This window comes from Harpia harpyja, chromosome 1, assembly GCF_026419915.1.
Source record: "Harpia harpyja isolate bHarHar1 chromosome 1, bHarHar1 primary haplotype, whole genome shotgun sequence".
NCBI classification, from domain to species: Eukaryota; Metazoa; Chordata; class Aves; order Accipitriformes; family Accipitridae; genus Harpia; species Harpia harpyja.
In genome coordinates this window covers 39,162,350-39,181,170 of record NC_068940.1, presented here as the reverse complement: position 1 = coordinate 39,181,170, position 18,821 = coordinate 39,162,350, and the positions used below count along the sequence as shown (strand labels likewise).

Sequence of the window (18,821 nt, the reverse complement as noted above, 5' to 3'; positions counted from 1 at the left end):
AAATTTAAGAACCCAGCTACTATTTCCTCTGGTTGAAGTTTCTTGGAAAATAGAAAAGGGATCTCTGTAAGGAATCAAAACAATCTCTGATTTTCAGTCTTGAACACACAGCTAGATAACAGTCACAGAACATACCACAGAGTGAAAACAAGAAAACAAACACTGTCAAAATACTTGGTCAGGAATGCACATTTTAAGGTCCCCACATCCCCTGGTCTGTTTACCACACTGGATGCCATAGGAACTCCCTTTCTGTGCACACACATGTTGCTCACATTCATCATGCAGATCCACAGACTGAACAGGCACCAAATTCTCTCCACACAAATCCCAAATAAATACAGTGGACTTAAACTGAGGCATCATTAGGTTTTCAATTACCTCTACATAACCAGTCCTCTCTGAAGATAAATCCAAGCTGGAGCCACTTACATGCTTTCCTGATCTAGGCATCCTTGCCCTGTCTTGACTGGTACTAATACTGTGGAAGAAATGTTTGTAGCAGTCTCACACATTAGCTTCTCCTGCTATGTGCCTAAATTGCATGTGCTTTTGTTTGTTCAAACTGTAAGTGGAGTTGTGGATAGATTGACTGGATTGAAAATCTGGCTGTATACACATAAATCCCAGTCGCTAGGTCCATAAGGAACAGTGCATGAGTGTCTGCTGTAAGATGGGTCTGTGCACAGCTGCATAGACAACAGAATGATGCCACCTTTAAGAAAGACATATTTTGAAAATTTGGCTCTGAAAACTCCAAGTGGATGGAAAGAAAGAATTTAACCATTTATCAGATGAAACAAACAATTTTAAATGGAACAAAAGATCAGTATTGAGCTAACCAGCTTGTACCTGTGAAAACCCTTAATCATGCTGAATGCATGGACACAGCACTGCAATAGCTTTACATGACATACAGTTGATTCATGTGGTCAGCCTGTGACCAAAAGCACCAGCTCATCACAGAATTCTTACTTTCTTCCACAACTCAGGAAGGGACCTTTCTTTCAAAATATGAGGCAATTTCTTCTTACATTTTTTATTAATTAATCTTCTTTTAGTAAATGTAATGTTACTCTGATTGAGAAAGAGACTGACATCACTGAAGACTGATGACTGTTAGCCACAGAGTAGCTACAAGGCCACCAGTGATGCAAGCTCTCCCAGAAACTGCTTTTTCCTTTTCCCTCTTCTTGTCCCCACTAGGCGCGTGACTCAGCCCTGACCCGGAGAAATGACAGTCAAGTTAGCTCTTTTCAGGTCTTTAGCTCCTACAGTAAAGAATACTAGCAAGGGAGCCAATTAGTGCCAACTGCAGTAGTCATTTCTGGAATGACACTCATCCGTTGGGAACTCATCTGAGACAACCAGTTTTCAAACAGGCCGCCAAAACAGCTGTCAGATGATACAGGGTTTTGATCATTACTGACCTGAACACACTCAAACTAGAGACCTTGTGATGAAAGATGTATCCCATTTAGAGTCCCCAGAGCCATCCAGTCCCTCAGAACACTGATACAATTCTATCTGAACACAGCTTTTCAGGAAGTGGCTAAAATAGCACTCAAGCCTTAGTAAACATCTGATGAGAACTGAAGTCAAAAGCCATTAGTTAGTCGGTAAGTTACCCTGTCTGGTCCACCCACACCATTACAAATTTTAGCAGCCTGTCAGCATCAGCCGGCTTTTTGACTGTTCCCATAAAAAGCCATTTTCTTCAGAGAGGATCCAACTTTTAGAAGTGCAAAGCAGGAAGGTAGTACTGACAACAAAAGTCAGGGCTAAAAAAATGCAGAATCACTCCAAGAATAAAACAACCATCTGGAGAAATACTTTCTTTGGTTTACCTTAAGCAGAAGTGGATATTTGCAAATTCTCTGAATTGGAGTCAGCAGATAACCCTCTAGTGGAATGTCTGTCGTCTTTCTGCCTCCCAAAAGCATGCAGCCCTATAATCAAAAAAGGAAACGAATGTTACCTCAAACACAAAGCTTTCAGGTGCTCTTGACGTGATTTTGTATTCCTATAACACGTATTACAGTCAGAAAGCTCTTTGCCACACCTAAGATACAGGAAATGGGACTTCATTCACCACTGAAATACAGCCATCAAGCCTGCAAAGTTCTTTGTGCATCAGCAAAAGAAAACGTGCTGTGGATAACAGTGGCTATGTAGAAAGGTATCTTCCCAGAGAAATATTATACAGCTGGTAACTCAAAAAATGCCATAACAATACGATGACACTCAGCTAACCTAGATGCACCATTATCTAAAACAATCCAGCCTACCCCCACAATTGATACAGCCATTTGTCTTCGTTCACTATGCAAAATTTGCGCTGTTGGTCCAGAAAACTCTTGAAGGCTAAAATAAAGCCTACTAACTGGTAATCATGTAACTAACTCTAATCTGATCCTTATGTCTGAAGGAAATCAAAGTGGAATTGAAATAAATGAGTCATCTGCATCACATCCACCAATTCTCTGGCAAAACATTATGTCTAAGCACAGCTGGACAAACAGCATGGGCGCACTGGTTGGCTAACCAGTAGACACGTAGCTCTCAGCCAATCACAGCACATGTTGCTGCTTGCCCAGCAAAAAAAGCTATGGGACATGCAGGCAAGGCTACCTTGCAGGTAGGAGGTACAAGAGGCAATGAAATTTAAGGAAATCAGGTTTCATTAATTCTGATGCTCTTTAAAAAAAAAAAAAAAAAAAGGTGGGGGGGCCTCAGCATTAATTTTGTGAAGCTCTGTGACTTCCAAATAGAAAGAAGGTGACAGGCATTTCTCTACCTAGAAAAACTACTACTCTCCCAGTATTGTTTAAACACAGTAAGGAAGGGAACAAGTATTGGACCAATACACCAAAGAAATCCAAGTCCAAACAGATTTTAGGTTGAGGAACAGAAGCAGCAACTTATCAACACTTGCAACACTCACACAATGACTTCACACAAATTTGGGGGGGGGCGGGCTGCATTTCAGAAGAATAATTTCACAGATAAATTTGCGCACACTAGCTCAAAACAAGTGATGCTCAACTTCTCAGTAGATCATGGAAATTAATTTCTCAGGATTGACATGGAAGGGGAGTATAAGAATTGGGTATGTCATCAAAAAAAAAAAAAAAACTACAGTCCTTGACCTGTCCTTATTTTGTCACAATAATCTGTAATCTCTGTGATAAACAAATACTGACCTACTGTAAGCTTTTTATACATTTCCCTGAAGACTCTGTTATTGGCTGCTGCCAGACACAGGTAGTGGACTCAGAAGGACTTCAAATCTATTTCAGATAAACTAGTCTACATTCCTATGTTTGACCATGAATCTGGACAACTTTGCTTCAAAATCACCCCAGTTACAAACCTGTCCTGTTAACAGAAGCTGAAGTTTAAATTCAGTTCAGCCAAGATGTGCTTGCTTTGGGGCATCACTGATAACATTTTCCCCTGTGAAATGTGTGCTGTGGCTCAGACACAATGATATTTAGTGGGTTTTTGGCTGTAGTTCAACAATCCTCCTCTTAAAGGAATGTTCACAGACATCATACATAAATCTCATTAGTCCTAACTGGTATTTTTACAGACAATCATCTGTAAAATAACCCTTCCCCAGGCTATTCTAGATCTGTGGCGTTGGCTACCAGCTCACAATACTCCCTGTCCAATTTTCCAAGTCTCGAGTGATTCAGTCCTTCCCATCTCTTCTTTCAGCCCTCTCTCTAGCTCTCGGCTCAAAACTGCCCTTTAACACTTACTGATTTTTCAAACACATTCCCACATTCTATATTTCAGCAGCTGTGAGGGGGCAATCAGGCCAAATCTATCCTCACAAGCAAAGCTTTGTATTTTAATGCAGCTTTCTCTGCATGGTGGCATTATAGCATTGGCTTTAGGAGGCAGTGGAGAAGAGAAGGGAGGCCTGGAAGAAATTACAGCAGCCACAACAAAGTAGATACTTCAGTGTAGCCTCTCCTCCCATATTTACTATTTTAAGAGTCTCTTGGATTCAGGTGCTGTACCAAGCCACAGCAGGCAGTGTGACATCTTTTACGTGCCTTGTAATCAGTTTGCCAGCTGCTGCCGGTAACACAGGCAGGAGGCTTTTGCCAATCCAGTGGAAGTCGAGAACACTCTGAATGTTGGGAAAGATGGTGTTTACATGCACTTTTGTCTCTCCTCTTTCTCATTAGTTTCCCTCAACAGAAGCACCCAGAGGAACTCACAAACAAGGAAAGGGTCATTTGGTGACTCAAACTAATGGTTTAACAAGGTTCATTAAAACTCAGACATGACAAAGAGATTCTGACTACCCAATAGCATGAGTGCTTGTCCCTGCTGCTCCCTCCAAGGCCTATATTTTGTGGCTAAAAGAATGTTCTGGCCCTGTTTGTGACAGACAGTTATGCAGAAGTTTTCTTTTGCTGTACTATATTGGGAAAGAGCAGACCTTTGGCAGAAAAGAAGAGCAGAAAGAAGAACAGAAGGAAGGGCAGGTCCTTTGCAAAAAGACGGCCTTTCTTTTACCTCATAGCATTTACTAAGGAAAAAAGCTAATGTGCTGAACTAGTCCCTCACCTACATGCCAGCCCCATTCCAAATGCCATGCATCCATGGCCAGGGAAACAAGACATCCAAAAATCAAGCAGAATTGAGGTGAAGGCTAAGTGGAGAAACATCCAAGAAAAGAAAGAAAAATAAGGAAAGTTGGGCAGAAGGCACTGTCTACTGGTTGTTTATCCTCCCAGCCCTGCCTCTATAGAGGCATTTGAAGGCTGTATGCCACCACCCCTCCCAACATGGATGCTAATACAACATGGATTGGATAGGGAGTTAGATCATTTTTGATACAAGCAGCAATGACACAGTCAAAACAGTTAATCCAGACTACATTTCTTGCCCACAACTGGACTCATGGGAAAGCGGGTGTCAGAAGCGGGCCACATTTTTCTGGTGGGTCTGCAGATGGTGAATTGGTCAGAGAACTGAGCAGGGAATCAGGTCCACTGGGAACTAGTCACAGCCCTGCTGCTGACTTATTGCATTACTCCTTTCACAATCTTTGCTCAAATTTTCTGTTGCTTCTTTTGGGGAGAAAAAAAAAAATCTTCCCTGTTTCCACTGAAATTACTCATACCAGAGCTGTGCTTAGTTCTGTGCCTGAACTCATCAGTGATTTCAATAACTATCCATCCTGAGTGCTGCATACCTGGAATGGGTAATGTCTGCAAAATGCCTGGCATTCCTGGGATGCCATGGGTTATTATGAGTACAGTGCAAAGTCAGATCATTAAGTCAAGAGTGCTAGAGAAGGTACTTACCAGGAGGAATGTTCTCACTGTTGGGATCTTGTTCAATTCCATCAGCAGTCTAAGTGCTTTCTCGTGGTTGCTACAGTACTCCTCGTACACAAAGAATTTGTCTTTCTGCAAGGAAAAACAAAGTAACTTATTGACTCAGACAAAACTGGAGTGACTATTTTGTCACAGTCTGATACCAAATTCTTTACAAAGGGGTGTGTACTCAGAGTGGCATTAGGGTTGCAGTATACATGAAGTGCATGACACACTAATGTGAATAATGTAAAGAAGTGTTCCACTAATTCCTGACTTACTCTATTGCAAGTTAACATCAGCTTTCTGAGCACAGAGACTTCCAGCACTTTTCCTCTTAATGCATTGTTGAAATAATATATTCTTTGCTGAAAGAATGGATTTTGCTATTTCAGGGACACTTGCACGTGTGTCAGAATATTCCAGCAGAGTAGCCAGAAGCAGACTAAAGCCAGGAGCAAGGGGGCTGACATTTCTGAGCTGTACTGACCACTCCTGCAGGAGGAAGGAACAGAGGTGGCTGGGAAGAACCAAGGCCTGGAAGAAACTCAGAGATCTGGAGGGGAACTGTAACACAAAGCAACCAGCTGGAAATCCCCTGCCTTTCAGGGCTGAGGGGGAACCCCAGTGAGTTGGCTGGTTCGCTTTGTGTTCTGAAACAGCAGACTTCACTATTTCAATGCAACACTGAACAGTGGGTCAGCTGTCCATAACAGTTTCCCTAAATGGAAGAATTTCATCAAATACACACAAAATAACCAACGTATTACAGAAATTAAAGGAAGGGAAAGGCAGCTTCACAACTAGATAGAGGTACTTGCACTGGAACATGTCACACCCACCAGCACATGCAGTGGAATGAAATCCCCCGTTAAGAAACAAGGGTCAGCTGGCAGCACCAAGTTCTGCTTTACTGATCTCCAGAACCAAAGACAGTGCAACTTCTAACTAAAATGATCAGAGATGCTGAACCCATTGCAAACATCAGACATCTGGAAACACTGAAAAGATTCACAAAAGCAGCAGTAACAACTATTTCCATGCCTGAGCAGATCAGGCAAGGAGCAAGTTGATACTTTCAAGGCTGTTGGGAAGGGCTGAACTTCCAGCAGCTATGTTATGAGATGCCAGTATTGCACTCACTGCAATAAAAGTGGGGTTGAGAGACTGTATTAGGCTTTAGTCAGGTTAAATGATTCAGAAGCCAAAAAGACTCATCATTTTTTGGGTGCTTCTCACAATAGTAGTTTCTTTCCTGGTTCAGGTCAGCTTCTATGCCACAATGCAGTGCCATGCAGAGGTACTCTGACAAGCTACTTTGCGTATCAAAAGTAATTTAGATGCATTAGCGTGGCACTCTGCCAGAGGTAATATGCAAGGCCTTCCAGAGCTGGCATCTCAGGGCACCATGCCATGTAGACAACGCTCTCCAGAGTCTGTTGTGGCATTCACATCATTCATTTTCTGTTTAGGATCCTGGCCTGAAAACATTCTATCTGAACCTTTTCATCTCCCCAGAACTAGGAAGTTAACTTTGAGTTTTGATGGGACTTCTAGCACTCTTCAGAAATGTAGAGCTTCCTGTGTTAGCTGAAGATATCTGCAGCATCTAGCTACTTTCAAGACAGCTCATAGTGATCCAGACAAAAAATTACTGCCAACTGAAGGAGTTAAGTAACATGAATCCATGGGAATACAGCTGCACTCACTGGGCATTCCCTTCATTATTGTCACATGGAAAAGAAATTGTGTTAATATTAGTTTAGGAGAATTTGACATTCTGGTCAGATGCTCAATGACTAGATGTACATGCTCAGAGACTGTAAAATGCTTCTGGGTTTGGTTTATCACTAATCTGATGAAATTTTTTTCCCTCCTTGTACTTCCAAAGGAAGAGTTGAAAATAAATAGATGGATGTCCAAACACAACAATGGTACAAAGCAAATAAAACAGCCACCAAGAGTATGGTGCAAAGAGCTGGAATGCACGTTTGAGACTTTTATCCTTCATCTACAGCTGTTCATTTTAGTATTGGAGTTTAATACTGGGAAGCTGAAAAGAAACAAAGGCTTCTGACCACCAGATGCAGGAAAAGGCAGGGCTGGGTGCACAGCACAATAGAAAAAAGACAATTGAGAGGCATGGGATTGTTTGCAACCATAAAAACTGGAGAGTTACAGAACGAGAAGACATCTCCTCCTCTCACCTCTCCTCAACTCCCTGGATGCACACAAGCAGCATGCTTGAAACTAAAAATAGTAACCATTAACACAACAGCATCCGTTACATCAATGCACACAAAATGTCATTGCTCAGGTTTCTGACTGCAGCTTTGAGTGCCTGGAGTTTTGGGAGGTTATATTTAGATCACGACAAAATCCCTTTGCTAAAGCTCAAGTCAGTACAATAATTATACACACACCAGAGTGCTTTCATCAAGTCTTTTCCAGCTGTCCCTCATGCATGAGACCCACAAATATGAGAACTATGCTTTAAATTACTCAGTGTCTGAAGTGTTTAATTTCCTTTCTGGGTGACATTCAGTCCTGGACTCTCCCATCCCCTGGTGAGGAAATTATCAGTTACATAATTACAGATGTTAGCCCAGGGATTCTGAACCTGCAGTTACTCTATATTAAAGTGCAATTATGGTCAGAGATATGACCACATAAAAATGGCACCTTCTTACTCAGCAAATCTGCTGGATACACAGCTAGACCTTCTGATTTTGGTGACAGAAATAAGTCTATACTGTTCTTAGTTTGGTTAAAATAAATCTTTAACCAATAGTTTATTCTCCAAATATGTTATTTTGGTTCCATTACAACTGCCCACAAATTAGTGCAAATTTGAAAATAGTTTTGACTAGAAAAAGCAAATAAGACATTTGGAAAATTGTAACAATTTTATTTGGACATATTTTTAACAAGGCATGGCATTTTCTTGTTTCAAAGCAGGCTGAAACCAATTTTGTCAACATGAAAAACCTAAACAAAACAGAAGATGTAATTCTCAACAAAACAAGATCCCTGATGACTTAGACACTAAAACTGATCACTCATCAGTGATGAGTGAGTCCTAAAAATGAGAAGAAAACTTGTTTCCCTTGAACAAGTTTCTAGCTATTACATCACCAAACCTCTAGCAATATGGCAATATCAGAAATGAAGCATCTGTCAATTCTCTGCCCTTCTGCTCTGCAGGCAGCCATACATTTTCATGATCTGCGCAAAAGAGCCTACGCTGATGAGGTGTGATTATTCCAGGTTTGGTGTATATGCTCTCTTTGATGTTAAAGACTTGTTCTACATGCCATTTTGTTTAAGGCTGCAGATTCAATTTTGAATGCATGTTTAAGTATGTTCTTTACTGTCTGTTATGGTCATACTGAACTACAATTTAAGAACAAATTCTAGCACCTTGCCTTGGACAATGAACTTCTCATGATCATCTGATCAAATGGAGTACACTAGGGCAAACAATGTCTGTCTGAAGTAAAACAATTTTTCACACCTGAATATCAGAGCAAGTACATTTCATCATCTGTTAAAATACTTCAAAAAATCAACGTGCAATGATTGCTCTTTTGGAACCCTTGCAAAATCTGCTTGCTTGCTTCAGTTGTTACTCAAGATCTGAATCCTCCTGAGCTGGAGATCCAGGGGAGAATGCCCTAGCATTATTATAAATTGATCAACTCTTATCCTAGAGGCTCATAACAACTAAAAGTGGTGCCTTGTTTCTGAAGATTGGTGGACTGTTGTTAAGTGAGGCTCTTCTAGGCCAAGGTGAACCAGGAAAAGAGTAAGGCCTACATAGATCAGAGGAAATTTAGGATACGCAGATCTCATGAACAGAACCGAAACACTGCAGTCTGGTGGAACTCCACATGGGGAATCTGAGGATCTCTATCAAGGATATATGATTCAAGGAAACTTAGAGAAAACATGCACCACTAAGAAATGCAGTGTCTGGAAAAATCAGTGCTTCAAGAATTCTCAAGCTATTCACCAAATTTATGAGTATTTTTAACATTGAGTTTCTGAAGAAAAGCACCTGTGCTAACATCTGGCTGCTGACAAGGACTAGGTTCATAATCAGGACTAAGAATGACCTCGCCAGGTGATCATGATAGCAGATACACTGATACATTCAAGATTCGCAGGCCTTATGTCACTTCCCCCCTGAGGATACACCGTGGCTTGATGATAATGAAAAAGCAGCACTGAGGGTGTTCTTCCTAGCACTTTGTCTAAGAGCATTGCAAAACCAAGAGAACCTTACCCAAAATGAAAGACTAAAGAAATACGTTTCCCATGTTTTTCCTAGGTAAACTGGCTAACAACATGCACTCTGAAAAAAGCTCTTCAGCCATGTTGCAGGAGTGCATGACTGGAAGAGAACAGCTCACTTTTTCTCTGGGAAACCTCAAGTGTGCTGCAAGGGCTTCTTGTGGTGCCAAAATACTGTACACCATTTAAAAAAAACCTGCTTTCAGCACCATGGAAACACCTTTAGGAGTACTGTTTCTGAGGCACAGGGTTTTTTATGAATGCCTCTGCTTCATCAGAATAGTCCCGATTAGGGAAATGGAGCTTTGGAAGCCTGAGCAGAAAGGAACCGAAGACTCACTCTGAACCACAGTTACCACTGGCATCTCCCTGTCACTTGATGGATACTCACTATGGAAGCCTTTACTGTGACAGAGCGCAAATCACAAATTCCTCGCCCCCAAATACCCATAGTGAAGCTTGTCTTCTAAAACCTAGGCACAATCTGCCTGCAAGGACAGATTATTTCCTCCTCTCTTGATAGTCTTCTGTTGACTGTTGCTTACTCAGACTTGAGGTACCACAATGCTCCTAATGGTATTCCTACATTTCCTTACGGTAATCATGGATGAGACCAGCTTTTTCTATATATTCTGAATCGAATATATGTTTTACCTCCTTCTGCATAAACTGCTTTTTCCCTAGGGGATAATGAAACAGTTGATGTACACATTATTTGCAATGCACTCCACAGACAGCAATGTAAGCTGCTCTCTGTCAAACTGCCTCTATCAGAAGACAAATTCTCACCAGCACTCATCCCTTTGCATTACAGTTTCATAATTCCTGTATTGTTGCATACTTGATAAATAACGAACATTACATAATTATTAAATTTAACAGTAATAAAGTTACAAAATCATATGTTCATATACTAGAAAACACTACCAATGACTACATATACGAGGCTTGAATTCGGTCAGATAACAGGATGTTAACATTTCTGGTTATTCAGCGCCACTCTGAAACACAGTAGACAAATTGACAGCATCACTCAAAAACCCTCTAATTTTGATACCCTTGCTAATGAATACTAATATATTAAGCACATCTTGTTGGTAGGCAATGATTCTAGTGGGTATTCAAGGCTTTAACTAAGTTCATCAGTATGTTTTTCAGCAGCTGACAGGCAGTCCTCACATCTGATACAATTTTTGGGCATGGTCTCAATATAACATTTAGCAACACTATTTTAATAATTGTCACAGCATAAATAAAAATTAAAAAAGGGGGGTAATTGGTAAAACTCTATGAGTAATGAATGGCTGTATAATTTCTGTGCACTCAAACCTGATGAACTGTGAAAGCATGAATCTTGATTATGAAAGCATAATAGAACATTTTTTGATAGGAAGTTGGCCTGCGGCTTAATGCAGTTAATAAGAATTTGAAGAAATGGCTATTATGGACATGCTTTCTAATATTCAAACATCTCAGGAGGGCTTCTCCAACTGAAAAAAATGTGCAACTTCAAATTATTATACATGTAAATTAGGTAACTTTGCATTTAAATTAGTCCAGCTTGTAACTAGGTGTATAGAATAACTGATCTTGCATATACAGTATGCTCTATATACATATTAGTCGAGGATGGCACACATACATGACTGAAAATCAGGCCAAGTTAAAAACAAAACAAAAATCTAGCATGAGAAGAATTTCACAGTACAAGAAACAAATTACAATGAGAGAAGCAATGGTAGGATCGTAAGCTGCAATTGCGCAATCCTTAGTACGCATCTGTGCTTTCCTGGATCACCCAGCAATACCAATCTGACTGGATCAGACTGGCACATATCATATTATGGATGTAGTAGGAGAACAAATAATACAGCTATCAGGCATAAAGTCAGATGACACAAAAGTAATTTGTCAAAATGTTCTAAACAACTTGGAACTGGCGGAGTGAATTTGTATCATGACTACCTCGCATTTTGTATCTCTGGCATTCTTGAGCTAGCATTATGAGTCCAAAAGCCAAGTTTTATTTACTTTTGAGCTACAGAATGCAGGTACTTGTTTATTTCACGGTAAAAGGCTGCGTGTTGTAACTTGTGCTGCATTTCAGCAAGATAAGCCATCTCCCACTACCTTTCATTTACTGAAGGATAAACACATGCAGACACTAACTACTGTAAATGATGTATTGTCCTTTGTTTTAAACTTTTATCTTTGATCTTTGTGGGTAAAATTTTTTTTAAATTTTAAAATACACACACAAATTATTCATTTACTTGAAATTGTGCTGCTTTTTTGAAACATTTGGAACCAAAGCAGACAAATTCTCAGCAATAAAATGTGATCAGCTGGGTGAGAAAAAAAGGAAAAAAAATATTCAATGGGAAAAGGAAGAGTTTCTAAAAATACCTTGTTGTTTAGCTGAGTTTGATGTGGTTTGCATTGTTCTAACCTCATTCACAAGTTTTTTCCCACCCTACCTACAACTTTCATACAAGACGCACATTGTCATAGTATTGCCACAAGCCTTAGAGATTAGGGCTACCTAATGGCATGGGAGCTTACGACAGGAAGCTGCATTTTCAGATAGCGTTAAGTCATTGTACTTACAAATTTTAAGAAAACATTTCCTAGTTCATGCTGAGACTGAGGTTCTGGTTGTAAACAAAATTCCAGGGCAGCCAGGAACTCCTTGTGAACACCAAGAATGTCTTCAATGTTAGAAAATAAAATCTGAAATATAAAGAGAAAAACATTGCTAGCTGTTAATATATCTGAGGGTGTTTTGTTAAAATATAAAATATTGTCGCTCTAGACTTACCCTGATAGGATCTAAACCACAGACAGAATGAATTACATTGTATTTGCCCCCTTCCTGGCCCCCTATGGAAATCTTTATTGCTACTGTAGTACCTGCTGTAAATGAAGGTTATCTTTCCAGATACCTGAGCATGATGAATGTGAGCAACTTCTTTCAAGTCCAGAGAAGACTTCCTATTAGACCAAGCAGGTGAATGGAATCACAAGGACCAAACTCAATTTGCAGGAGATAGAAGGAGGAAGTTTGCCTTTCGTTCCCATGCGTTAGAAATCACTTTCTGGAAGAAAGGGACTTGAAGCTATCACACACAAAGATGTACCTGTAAATGAGACCAAATCCCTGCCACATGGGATTTAGCATTTCACTGACAGGAGAACAGAATAGTGTAAAATGCTTGCAAACCACAAGAGCAGCATATTAGAGTTCCCCTTCACCAAGCTCAGTGGTTCTAAAAGGCGTATGTAATGGGATAGAAGTCCCTAGTTTAGACGTGTACTAAAAGGTAATTGTGCAACCTCACAGCTAAATGATCCCTAGTGATTTGAATTATACATGTGCTAAGGGGAATAAACTGCCAGGGCGATAGCTGCTATAAACACATAAGTCTTAATCATTTTCATACAAAATATGAGAAGAAAGTGTGAATACACATATAGGAGATGGAATGCTACCTACACAGGGGTAGAAGTCCTGATGCCTGGTGACACAGCCATCAGCATTGACAGCCACTGAAGGAAAGCCTGAATGGACAGAGTAAATCCTGGAGTCTGCAGTGACATACATATTGCAGACAACATTTTCTATCACTTTGCTTTAACCATGCAACTTGCAAAGAGGAGATCTGCAGTGCAGTCAAACCAGCTTTCACATTGGAAGCAGCCTCCCAGGTCTTGCACAGTGAGTGGGAGACACTCCTCTGAACCCCAAAGCGTGCAGCATGACAGAGCCAGCCTTCATCTTCCTGGCGTTCGGTGTGAGAAGTGATCGAGCCTAACATCTTCCAACACTTCCCAAAGGACCTTATCATAACACTAAGCTTTTCAACTTCATGCAGTGGAATTTATTCACCAGATGAGACACTGATTCAGCCTGGCGGCTGGTGATGTGGCAGTAATTCAGAAAAACAATAATCTGTAAATTAAGTCTAATCATTAAAAATAGGAATGAAACCTGAATTCCTGGTTTAAAACCAGTTTCTCTCTGGTTTTGCAGGGGTAGACAAGATCAGGAATTCAAGGAGCCTTCCTCTCTGCATGTACCCAGGTTCAACTTTATACCTTCTGTTATTGAAGGATGGGCAGAGTATTTCTCTCAAACAACTCCTGCAAGCTGGCTGCATGTGCAGAGCAGAGCCTGTTGCATCTTCCTTGTCTTTGCTCCCTTCTCACTTCAGCAATATTGAGATACGGTAGTATGCACCATCATTAATGCATACTTGTGCCTCATAGCTCCTTTCTAGCTCTGAATAAACTAAAAGATTCCAACACATTGAATTTGCACTGATGGGCTCTGAACCAAAATAAAGGACAGGGAGCTAGGACCATTTGATTGCTTCCAGAAAACTTCCCATGCTAATTCCAGCAGAGCCTACAATGGTTCTGTCACATGGCTGAAACTGATGTGATGACACAGTAGCCTCTGTCTTTGCCAGAAGCTGTGCCAAAAGGGGATTAACAAGGAAGAGGAAAACATCTGTCAGGGATGATTTTATCCTTCAGGAGCAGTCTTTGGGGGGTATTTTTTCATCCAAGGAATATCTGTGTCATCTAATGAATTCCGTGGTGGTCAGTAGAGCTCTGCTTGCAGCAGAATTCGCAGATAAGAAGAGTCACTTGAAAATCAAGGCAGCAGAGAGCTTAACTGCATGTGCTTCTGTATCTAATACACAGTTACCACTTATAAACCTCACGTGAGGATCTATGTCTGGCAGCTTCCGTACACCCTCAAGTTGTACTGCCTTCAATCTACTGTATCAGTAAAATGACATCAGTGCCCTGCTGTGAATGTAGCATAATACTAACATATCAATAGTTATTCCCACATGAGGCAGCAAATAAACGAAAAACATTTTTTTATGATGTTGCTGCAGCTGTTAGTCACTGGAGTACTTGTAAAATCTGTGCCTGGCACAGGACTCAATGTAGCCTTTCTGGAAGGGGATACAGTGGCCAAAGATTACTGAAATCTCCAGTGCTTAGCACCAGCTGTAGGAGAAACCTGTAAAAATAATACTGGGAGCAATAACCCAAATTATCCTAAAAAGCTCTTTCTCCTTTTGCTCAGAGGTGAGTGTCTGCCAGAATACCCTGTATTTTCCTACAGACATTTCTGCTGCATGAAGAGAAGAGGAGACAGGCTTCTCCTTACATAAGCTGCCAAACCATTTATACAGTCTCTGCTACCATCTTTGCTGCTGCCAGCTACCTAAGAGCTCTCAGATGATTCAAGATACATAACATTAGCAGGCAGAGTTATCAGAAGTCCCAACACCACCTTGCTTGTCCTGCCTCTACCAGCAAGGAGGGAAAAAGGAGAGGGAAAGAAAGAACAAATATCTTTCCACTGCAGGAAAGACAACGACATTATTTGAGATAGGGGGAAAGGGGGGGCAGGAGGGGGAGATAATATTGACTGTGACCAGGAAAACTGTGCCTTTGTGATTCTACTTTCTACTTCACCAGCAATAGGCGGTAGGCCCTTTATTACTGAAGAGAAGCTCTGTTATTGTAATAATAAGAATAAATGAGGTCTCACAGTGGCCCCAGAAAGACCCCCCAGGCGCTTCAAAATGACATAAAAATGAAGTGGTACTTCCCCAGAGGAGTGTGATGAAACTTCAAATACAAATACATTTAAATCAGCAGAGAAAATACAGATTCTTCTGCACAGGCTTTGTGGGCACTGCATCTGATTACAGAATCATAGAACAGTTTGGGTTGGAAAGGACCTTAAAGATATCAAGTTCCAACTCCCCTGCCACAGGCAGGGACACCTTCCATGAGCCCACGTTGCTCAAAGCCCCATCCAACCTGGCCTTGAACACTTCCAGGGAGGGGGCGCCCACACCTTCTCTGGGCAACCTGTTCCAGTGTCTCACCACCCTCACAGTAAAGAATTTTTTCCTAACATCTAATCTAAATTTACACTCTTTCAGTTTAAAACTGTTACCCCTCATCCTATCACTACACTCACTCCCTGATAAAGAGTCCCTCCCCATCTTTCCTGTAGGCCCCCTTTAGGTACTGGAAGGCTGCTATAAGGTCTCCCTGGAGCCTTCTCTTCTCCAGGCTGAAGAACCCCTACTCTCTCATAGGAGAGGTGCTCCAGCCCTCTGATCACCTTGGTGTGCCTCCTCTGGACTCACTCCAACAGGTCCTTCTTATGTTGGGGGCCCCAGAGTTGAACACAGTACAGCAGGTGGGGTCTCACGAGAGCGGAGTATAGGGGGACAATCACCTTCTTCAACCTGCTGGTTATGCTTCTTTTGATATAGCCCAGGATGCAGCTGGCTTTCTGGGCTGCTAGTGCACATTGCTGGCTCATATTCCATTTTTCATCCACTAATAACCCCAAGTTCTTCTCCTCATGGCTGCTCTCAATCCACTCATCACCCAGCCTGTATTTGTGCTTGGGATTGCCCCGACCAATGTGCAGGACCTTGCACTTGGCCTCGTTGAACTTCATGAGGTTCGCACAGGCCCACCTCTCAAGCCTGTCACAGTCCCCCTGGATGGCATCCCTTCCCTCCAGCATGTCGACCACACCACACAGCTTGGTGTCGTCGGCAAACTTGCTGAGGGTGCACTCAATCCCACTGTCCATGTCGCTGACAAAGATGTTAAACAGCACCAGTCCCCATACCAACCTCTGAGGAACACCACTCGTCGCTGGTCTCCACTTGGACATCGAGCCATTGACCGCAACTCTTTCAGTGCAACCATCCAGCCAATTCTATATCCACTGAGTGGTCCACACATCAAATCCGTACCTCTCCAATTTAGAGACAAGGATGTTGTGCAGGACAGTGTCAAATGCTTTGCACAAGTCCAGGTAGATGATGTCTGTTGCTCTTCCCTTATCCACCAACGTTGTAACCCCGTCGTAGAAAGCCGCCAAATTTGTCAGGCACAATTTGCCCTTAGTGAAGCCATGTTGGCTGTCACCAATCACCTCCTTAGTTTCCACGTGCCCTAGCACAGTGTCCTGGTTTCAGCTGGGATAGAGTTAACTGTCTTCCTAGTAGCTGGTACAGTGCTATGTTTTGAGTTCAGAGCGAAGAATGTTGATAACACTGATGTTTTCAGTTGTTGCTCAGTAGTGTTTAGACTAATGTCAAGGATTTTTCAGCTTCTCATGCCCAGCCAGTGAGAAAGCTGGAAGGGCACAAGAAGTTGGCACAGGACACAGCCAGGGCACCTGACCCAAAGTGGCCAACGGGGTATTCCATACCATGTGACGTCCCATCCAGTATAGGAACGGGGAAGTGGGGGGCAGGGATTCGCCGCTCGGGGACTGGCTGGGTGTCAGTCGGCAGGTGGTGAGCAATTGCACTGTGCATCATTTGTACATTCCAATCCTTTCATTATTGCTGTTGTCATTTTATTAGTGTTATCATTATCATTATTAGTTTCTTCTTTTCTGTTCTATTAAACCGTTCTTATCTCAACCCACGGGTTTTGCTTCTTTTCCCGATTTTCTCCCCCATCCCACTGGGTGGGGGGGAGTGAGTGAGCGGCTGCGTGGTGTTTAGTTGCTGGCTGGGGTTAAACCACGACACACAGTTTCCAGGAGAATCCACTCCATGATCTTGCCAGGCACAGAGGTGAGACTGACTGGCCTGTAGTTCCCTGGGTCTTCCTTTTATCCCTGTTTAAAAGTCTCTGCCTTTGCCTTCTGCGACTTGGGCAGTATGGCTGGAGCACTTGCTGGTGAAGACTGAGGCAAAAAAGTTGCTGAGTACCTCAGCCTTCTCCATATCCCAGGTAACCAAGTCTCCTGTGTCCTTCCAGAGAGGGCCCACATTTTCCCTAGTCTTCCTTTTATCACCGACATACCTACAGAAGCTTTTCTTGTTGCCCCTGACGTCCCTGGCCAGATTTAATTCTATCAGGGTTTTAGCTTTCCTAACCTGATCCCTGGCTGCTTGTACAATTTCTCTGTATTCCTCCCAGGCTACCTGTCCTTGCTTCCACCCTCTGTAGGCTTTCTTTTTGTGTTTGAGTTTGACCAGGAGCTCCTTGTTCATCCATGCAGGCCTCCTGGCATTTTTGCCTGACTTCCTCTTTGTTGGGATGCATTGCTCCTGAGCTTGGAGGAGGTGATCCTTGAATATTAACCAGCTTTCTTAGACTTCCTCTTCCGTCCAGGGCTGTATCCCATGGTACTCTACCAAGCAGACCCCTGAAGAGGCCAAAGTCTGCTCTCCTGAAGTCCAGGGTAGTGAGCTTGCTGTGCACCCTCCTCGTTGCCCTAAGGATCTTGAACTCCACCATTTCATGGTCACTGCAGCCAAGGCTGTCCTTGAGCTTCACATTCCCACCAGCCCCTCCTTGTTGGTGAGAACAAGGTCCAGCATAGCACCTCTCCTCATTGGCTCCTCCATCACTTGGAGAAGGAAGTTGTCATCAACACATTCCAGGAACGTCCTGGATTGCTTATGCCCTGCTGTGCTGTCCCTCCAACAGATATTGGGGGGGTTGAAGTCCCCCATGAGGACCCGGGCTTGTGAACATGAGGCTGCTCCTATCTGTCTACAGAGGGCCTCATCTGCTCAGTTTTCCTGATTGGGTGGCCTGTAGCAGACCCCTACTATAATGTCACCTGTCCCTGCCCTCCCTTTAATCGTGACCCATAGGCTCTTGGTTGGCTCCTCATCCATCCCCAAGCAGAGCTCCATGCACTCCAGCTGCTCACTGACATAGAGGGCGGCACTCCGTCCTCATCTCCCCTGCCTGTCCTTCCTAAAGAGCCTGTATCCTTCCATGCCAACACTCCAGTCATAAGAGCCATCCCACCACGTCTCTGTGACGCCAATAAGATCATAGCCCTGCAAGCATGCACAAACCTCTAACTCCTCCTGTTTATTCCCCATGCTACATGCGTTTGCATAGAGGCATTTAAGTTGGGCCCCTGATGAAGTTGATTTACTGGCTGGAATATCTTTGTGCTGCTCTTCAGGTGCTCTCCTGCTGACTTATGATCCCTCTCCAGGCTCTGGGCATCTGTTGCTGGCACTGGCATCAAACTGGTAGGAGTGAGATGGATTGAGGTTCCCCTCCCCCAGCCACTTTAGTTTATGTGGCAGTCATAATTAATATTCATTTTGATGATATATGAATAATGATAGAATAATAACTTTCATCAACATCTAC

General features: G+C 42.4%; 1 protein-coding gene across 2 annotated transcripts in view; it reads right to left on the bottom strand.

Annotated features, from left to right (window-relative positions):
- Window positions 1-18,821, bottom strand: part of PREX1 (phosphatidylinositol-3,4,5-trisphosphate dependent Rac exchange factor 1) — a 176,320-nt gene that overhangs the window by 83,967 nt on the left and 73,532 nt on the right. For both annotated transcript variants that reach the window (XM_052788254.1, XM_052788262.1), the window contains exons 3-5: window positions 12,240-12,362; window positions 5,328-5,432; window positions 1,848-1,949 (exon numbers count right to left, since the gene is read on the bottom strand). In XM_052788254.1, coding sequence (XP_052644214.1) covers window positions 1,848-1,949; window positions 5,328-5,432; window positions 12,240-12,362 — 330 coding nt within the window. The remainder of the gene's footprint in view (window positions 1-1,847; window positions 1,950-5,327; window positions 5,433-12,239; window positions 12,363-18,821) is intronic.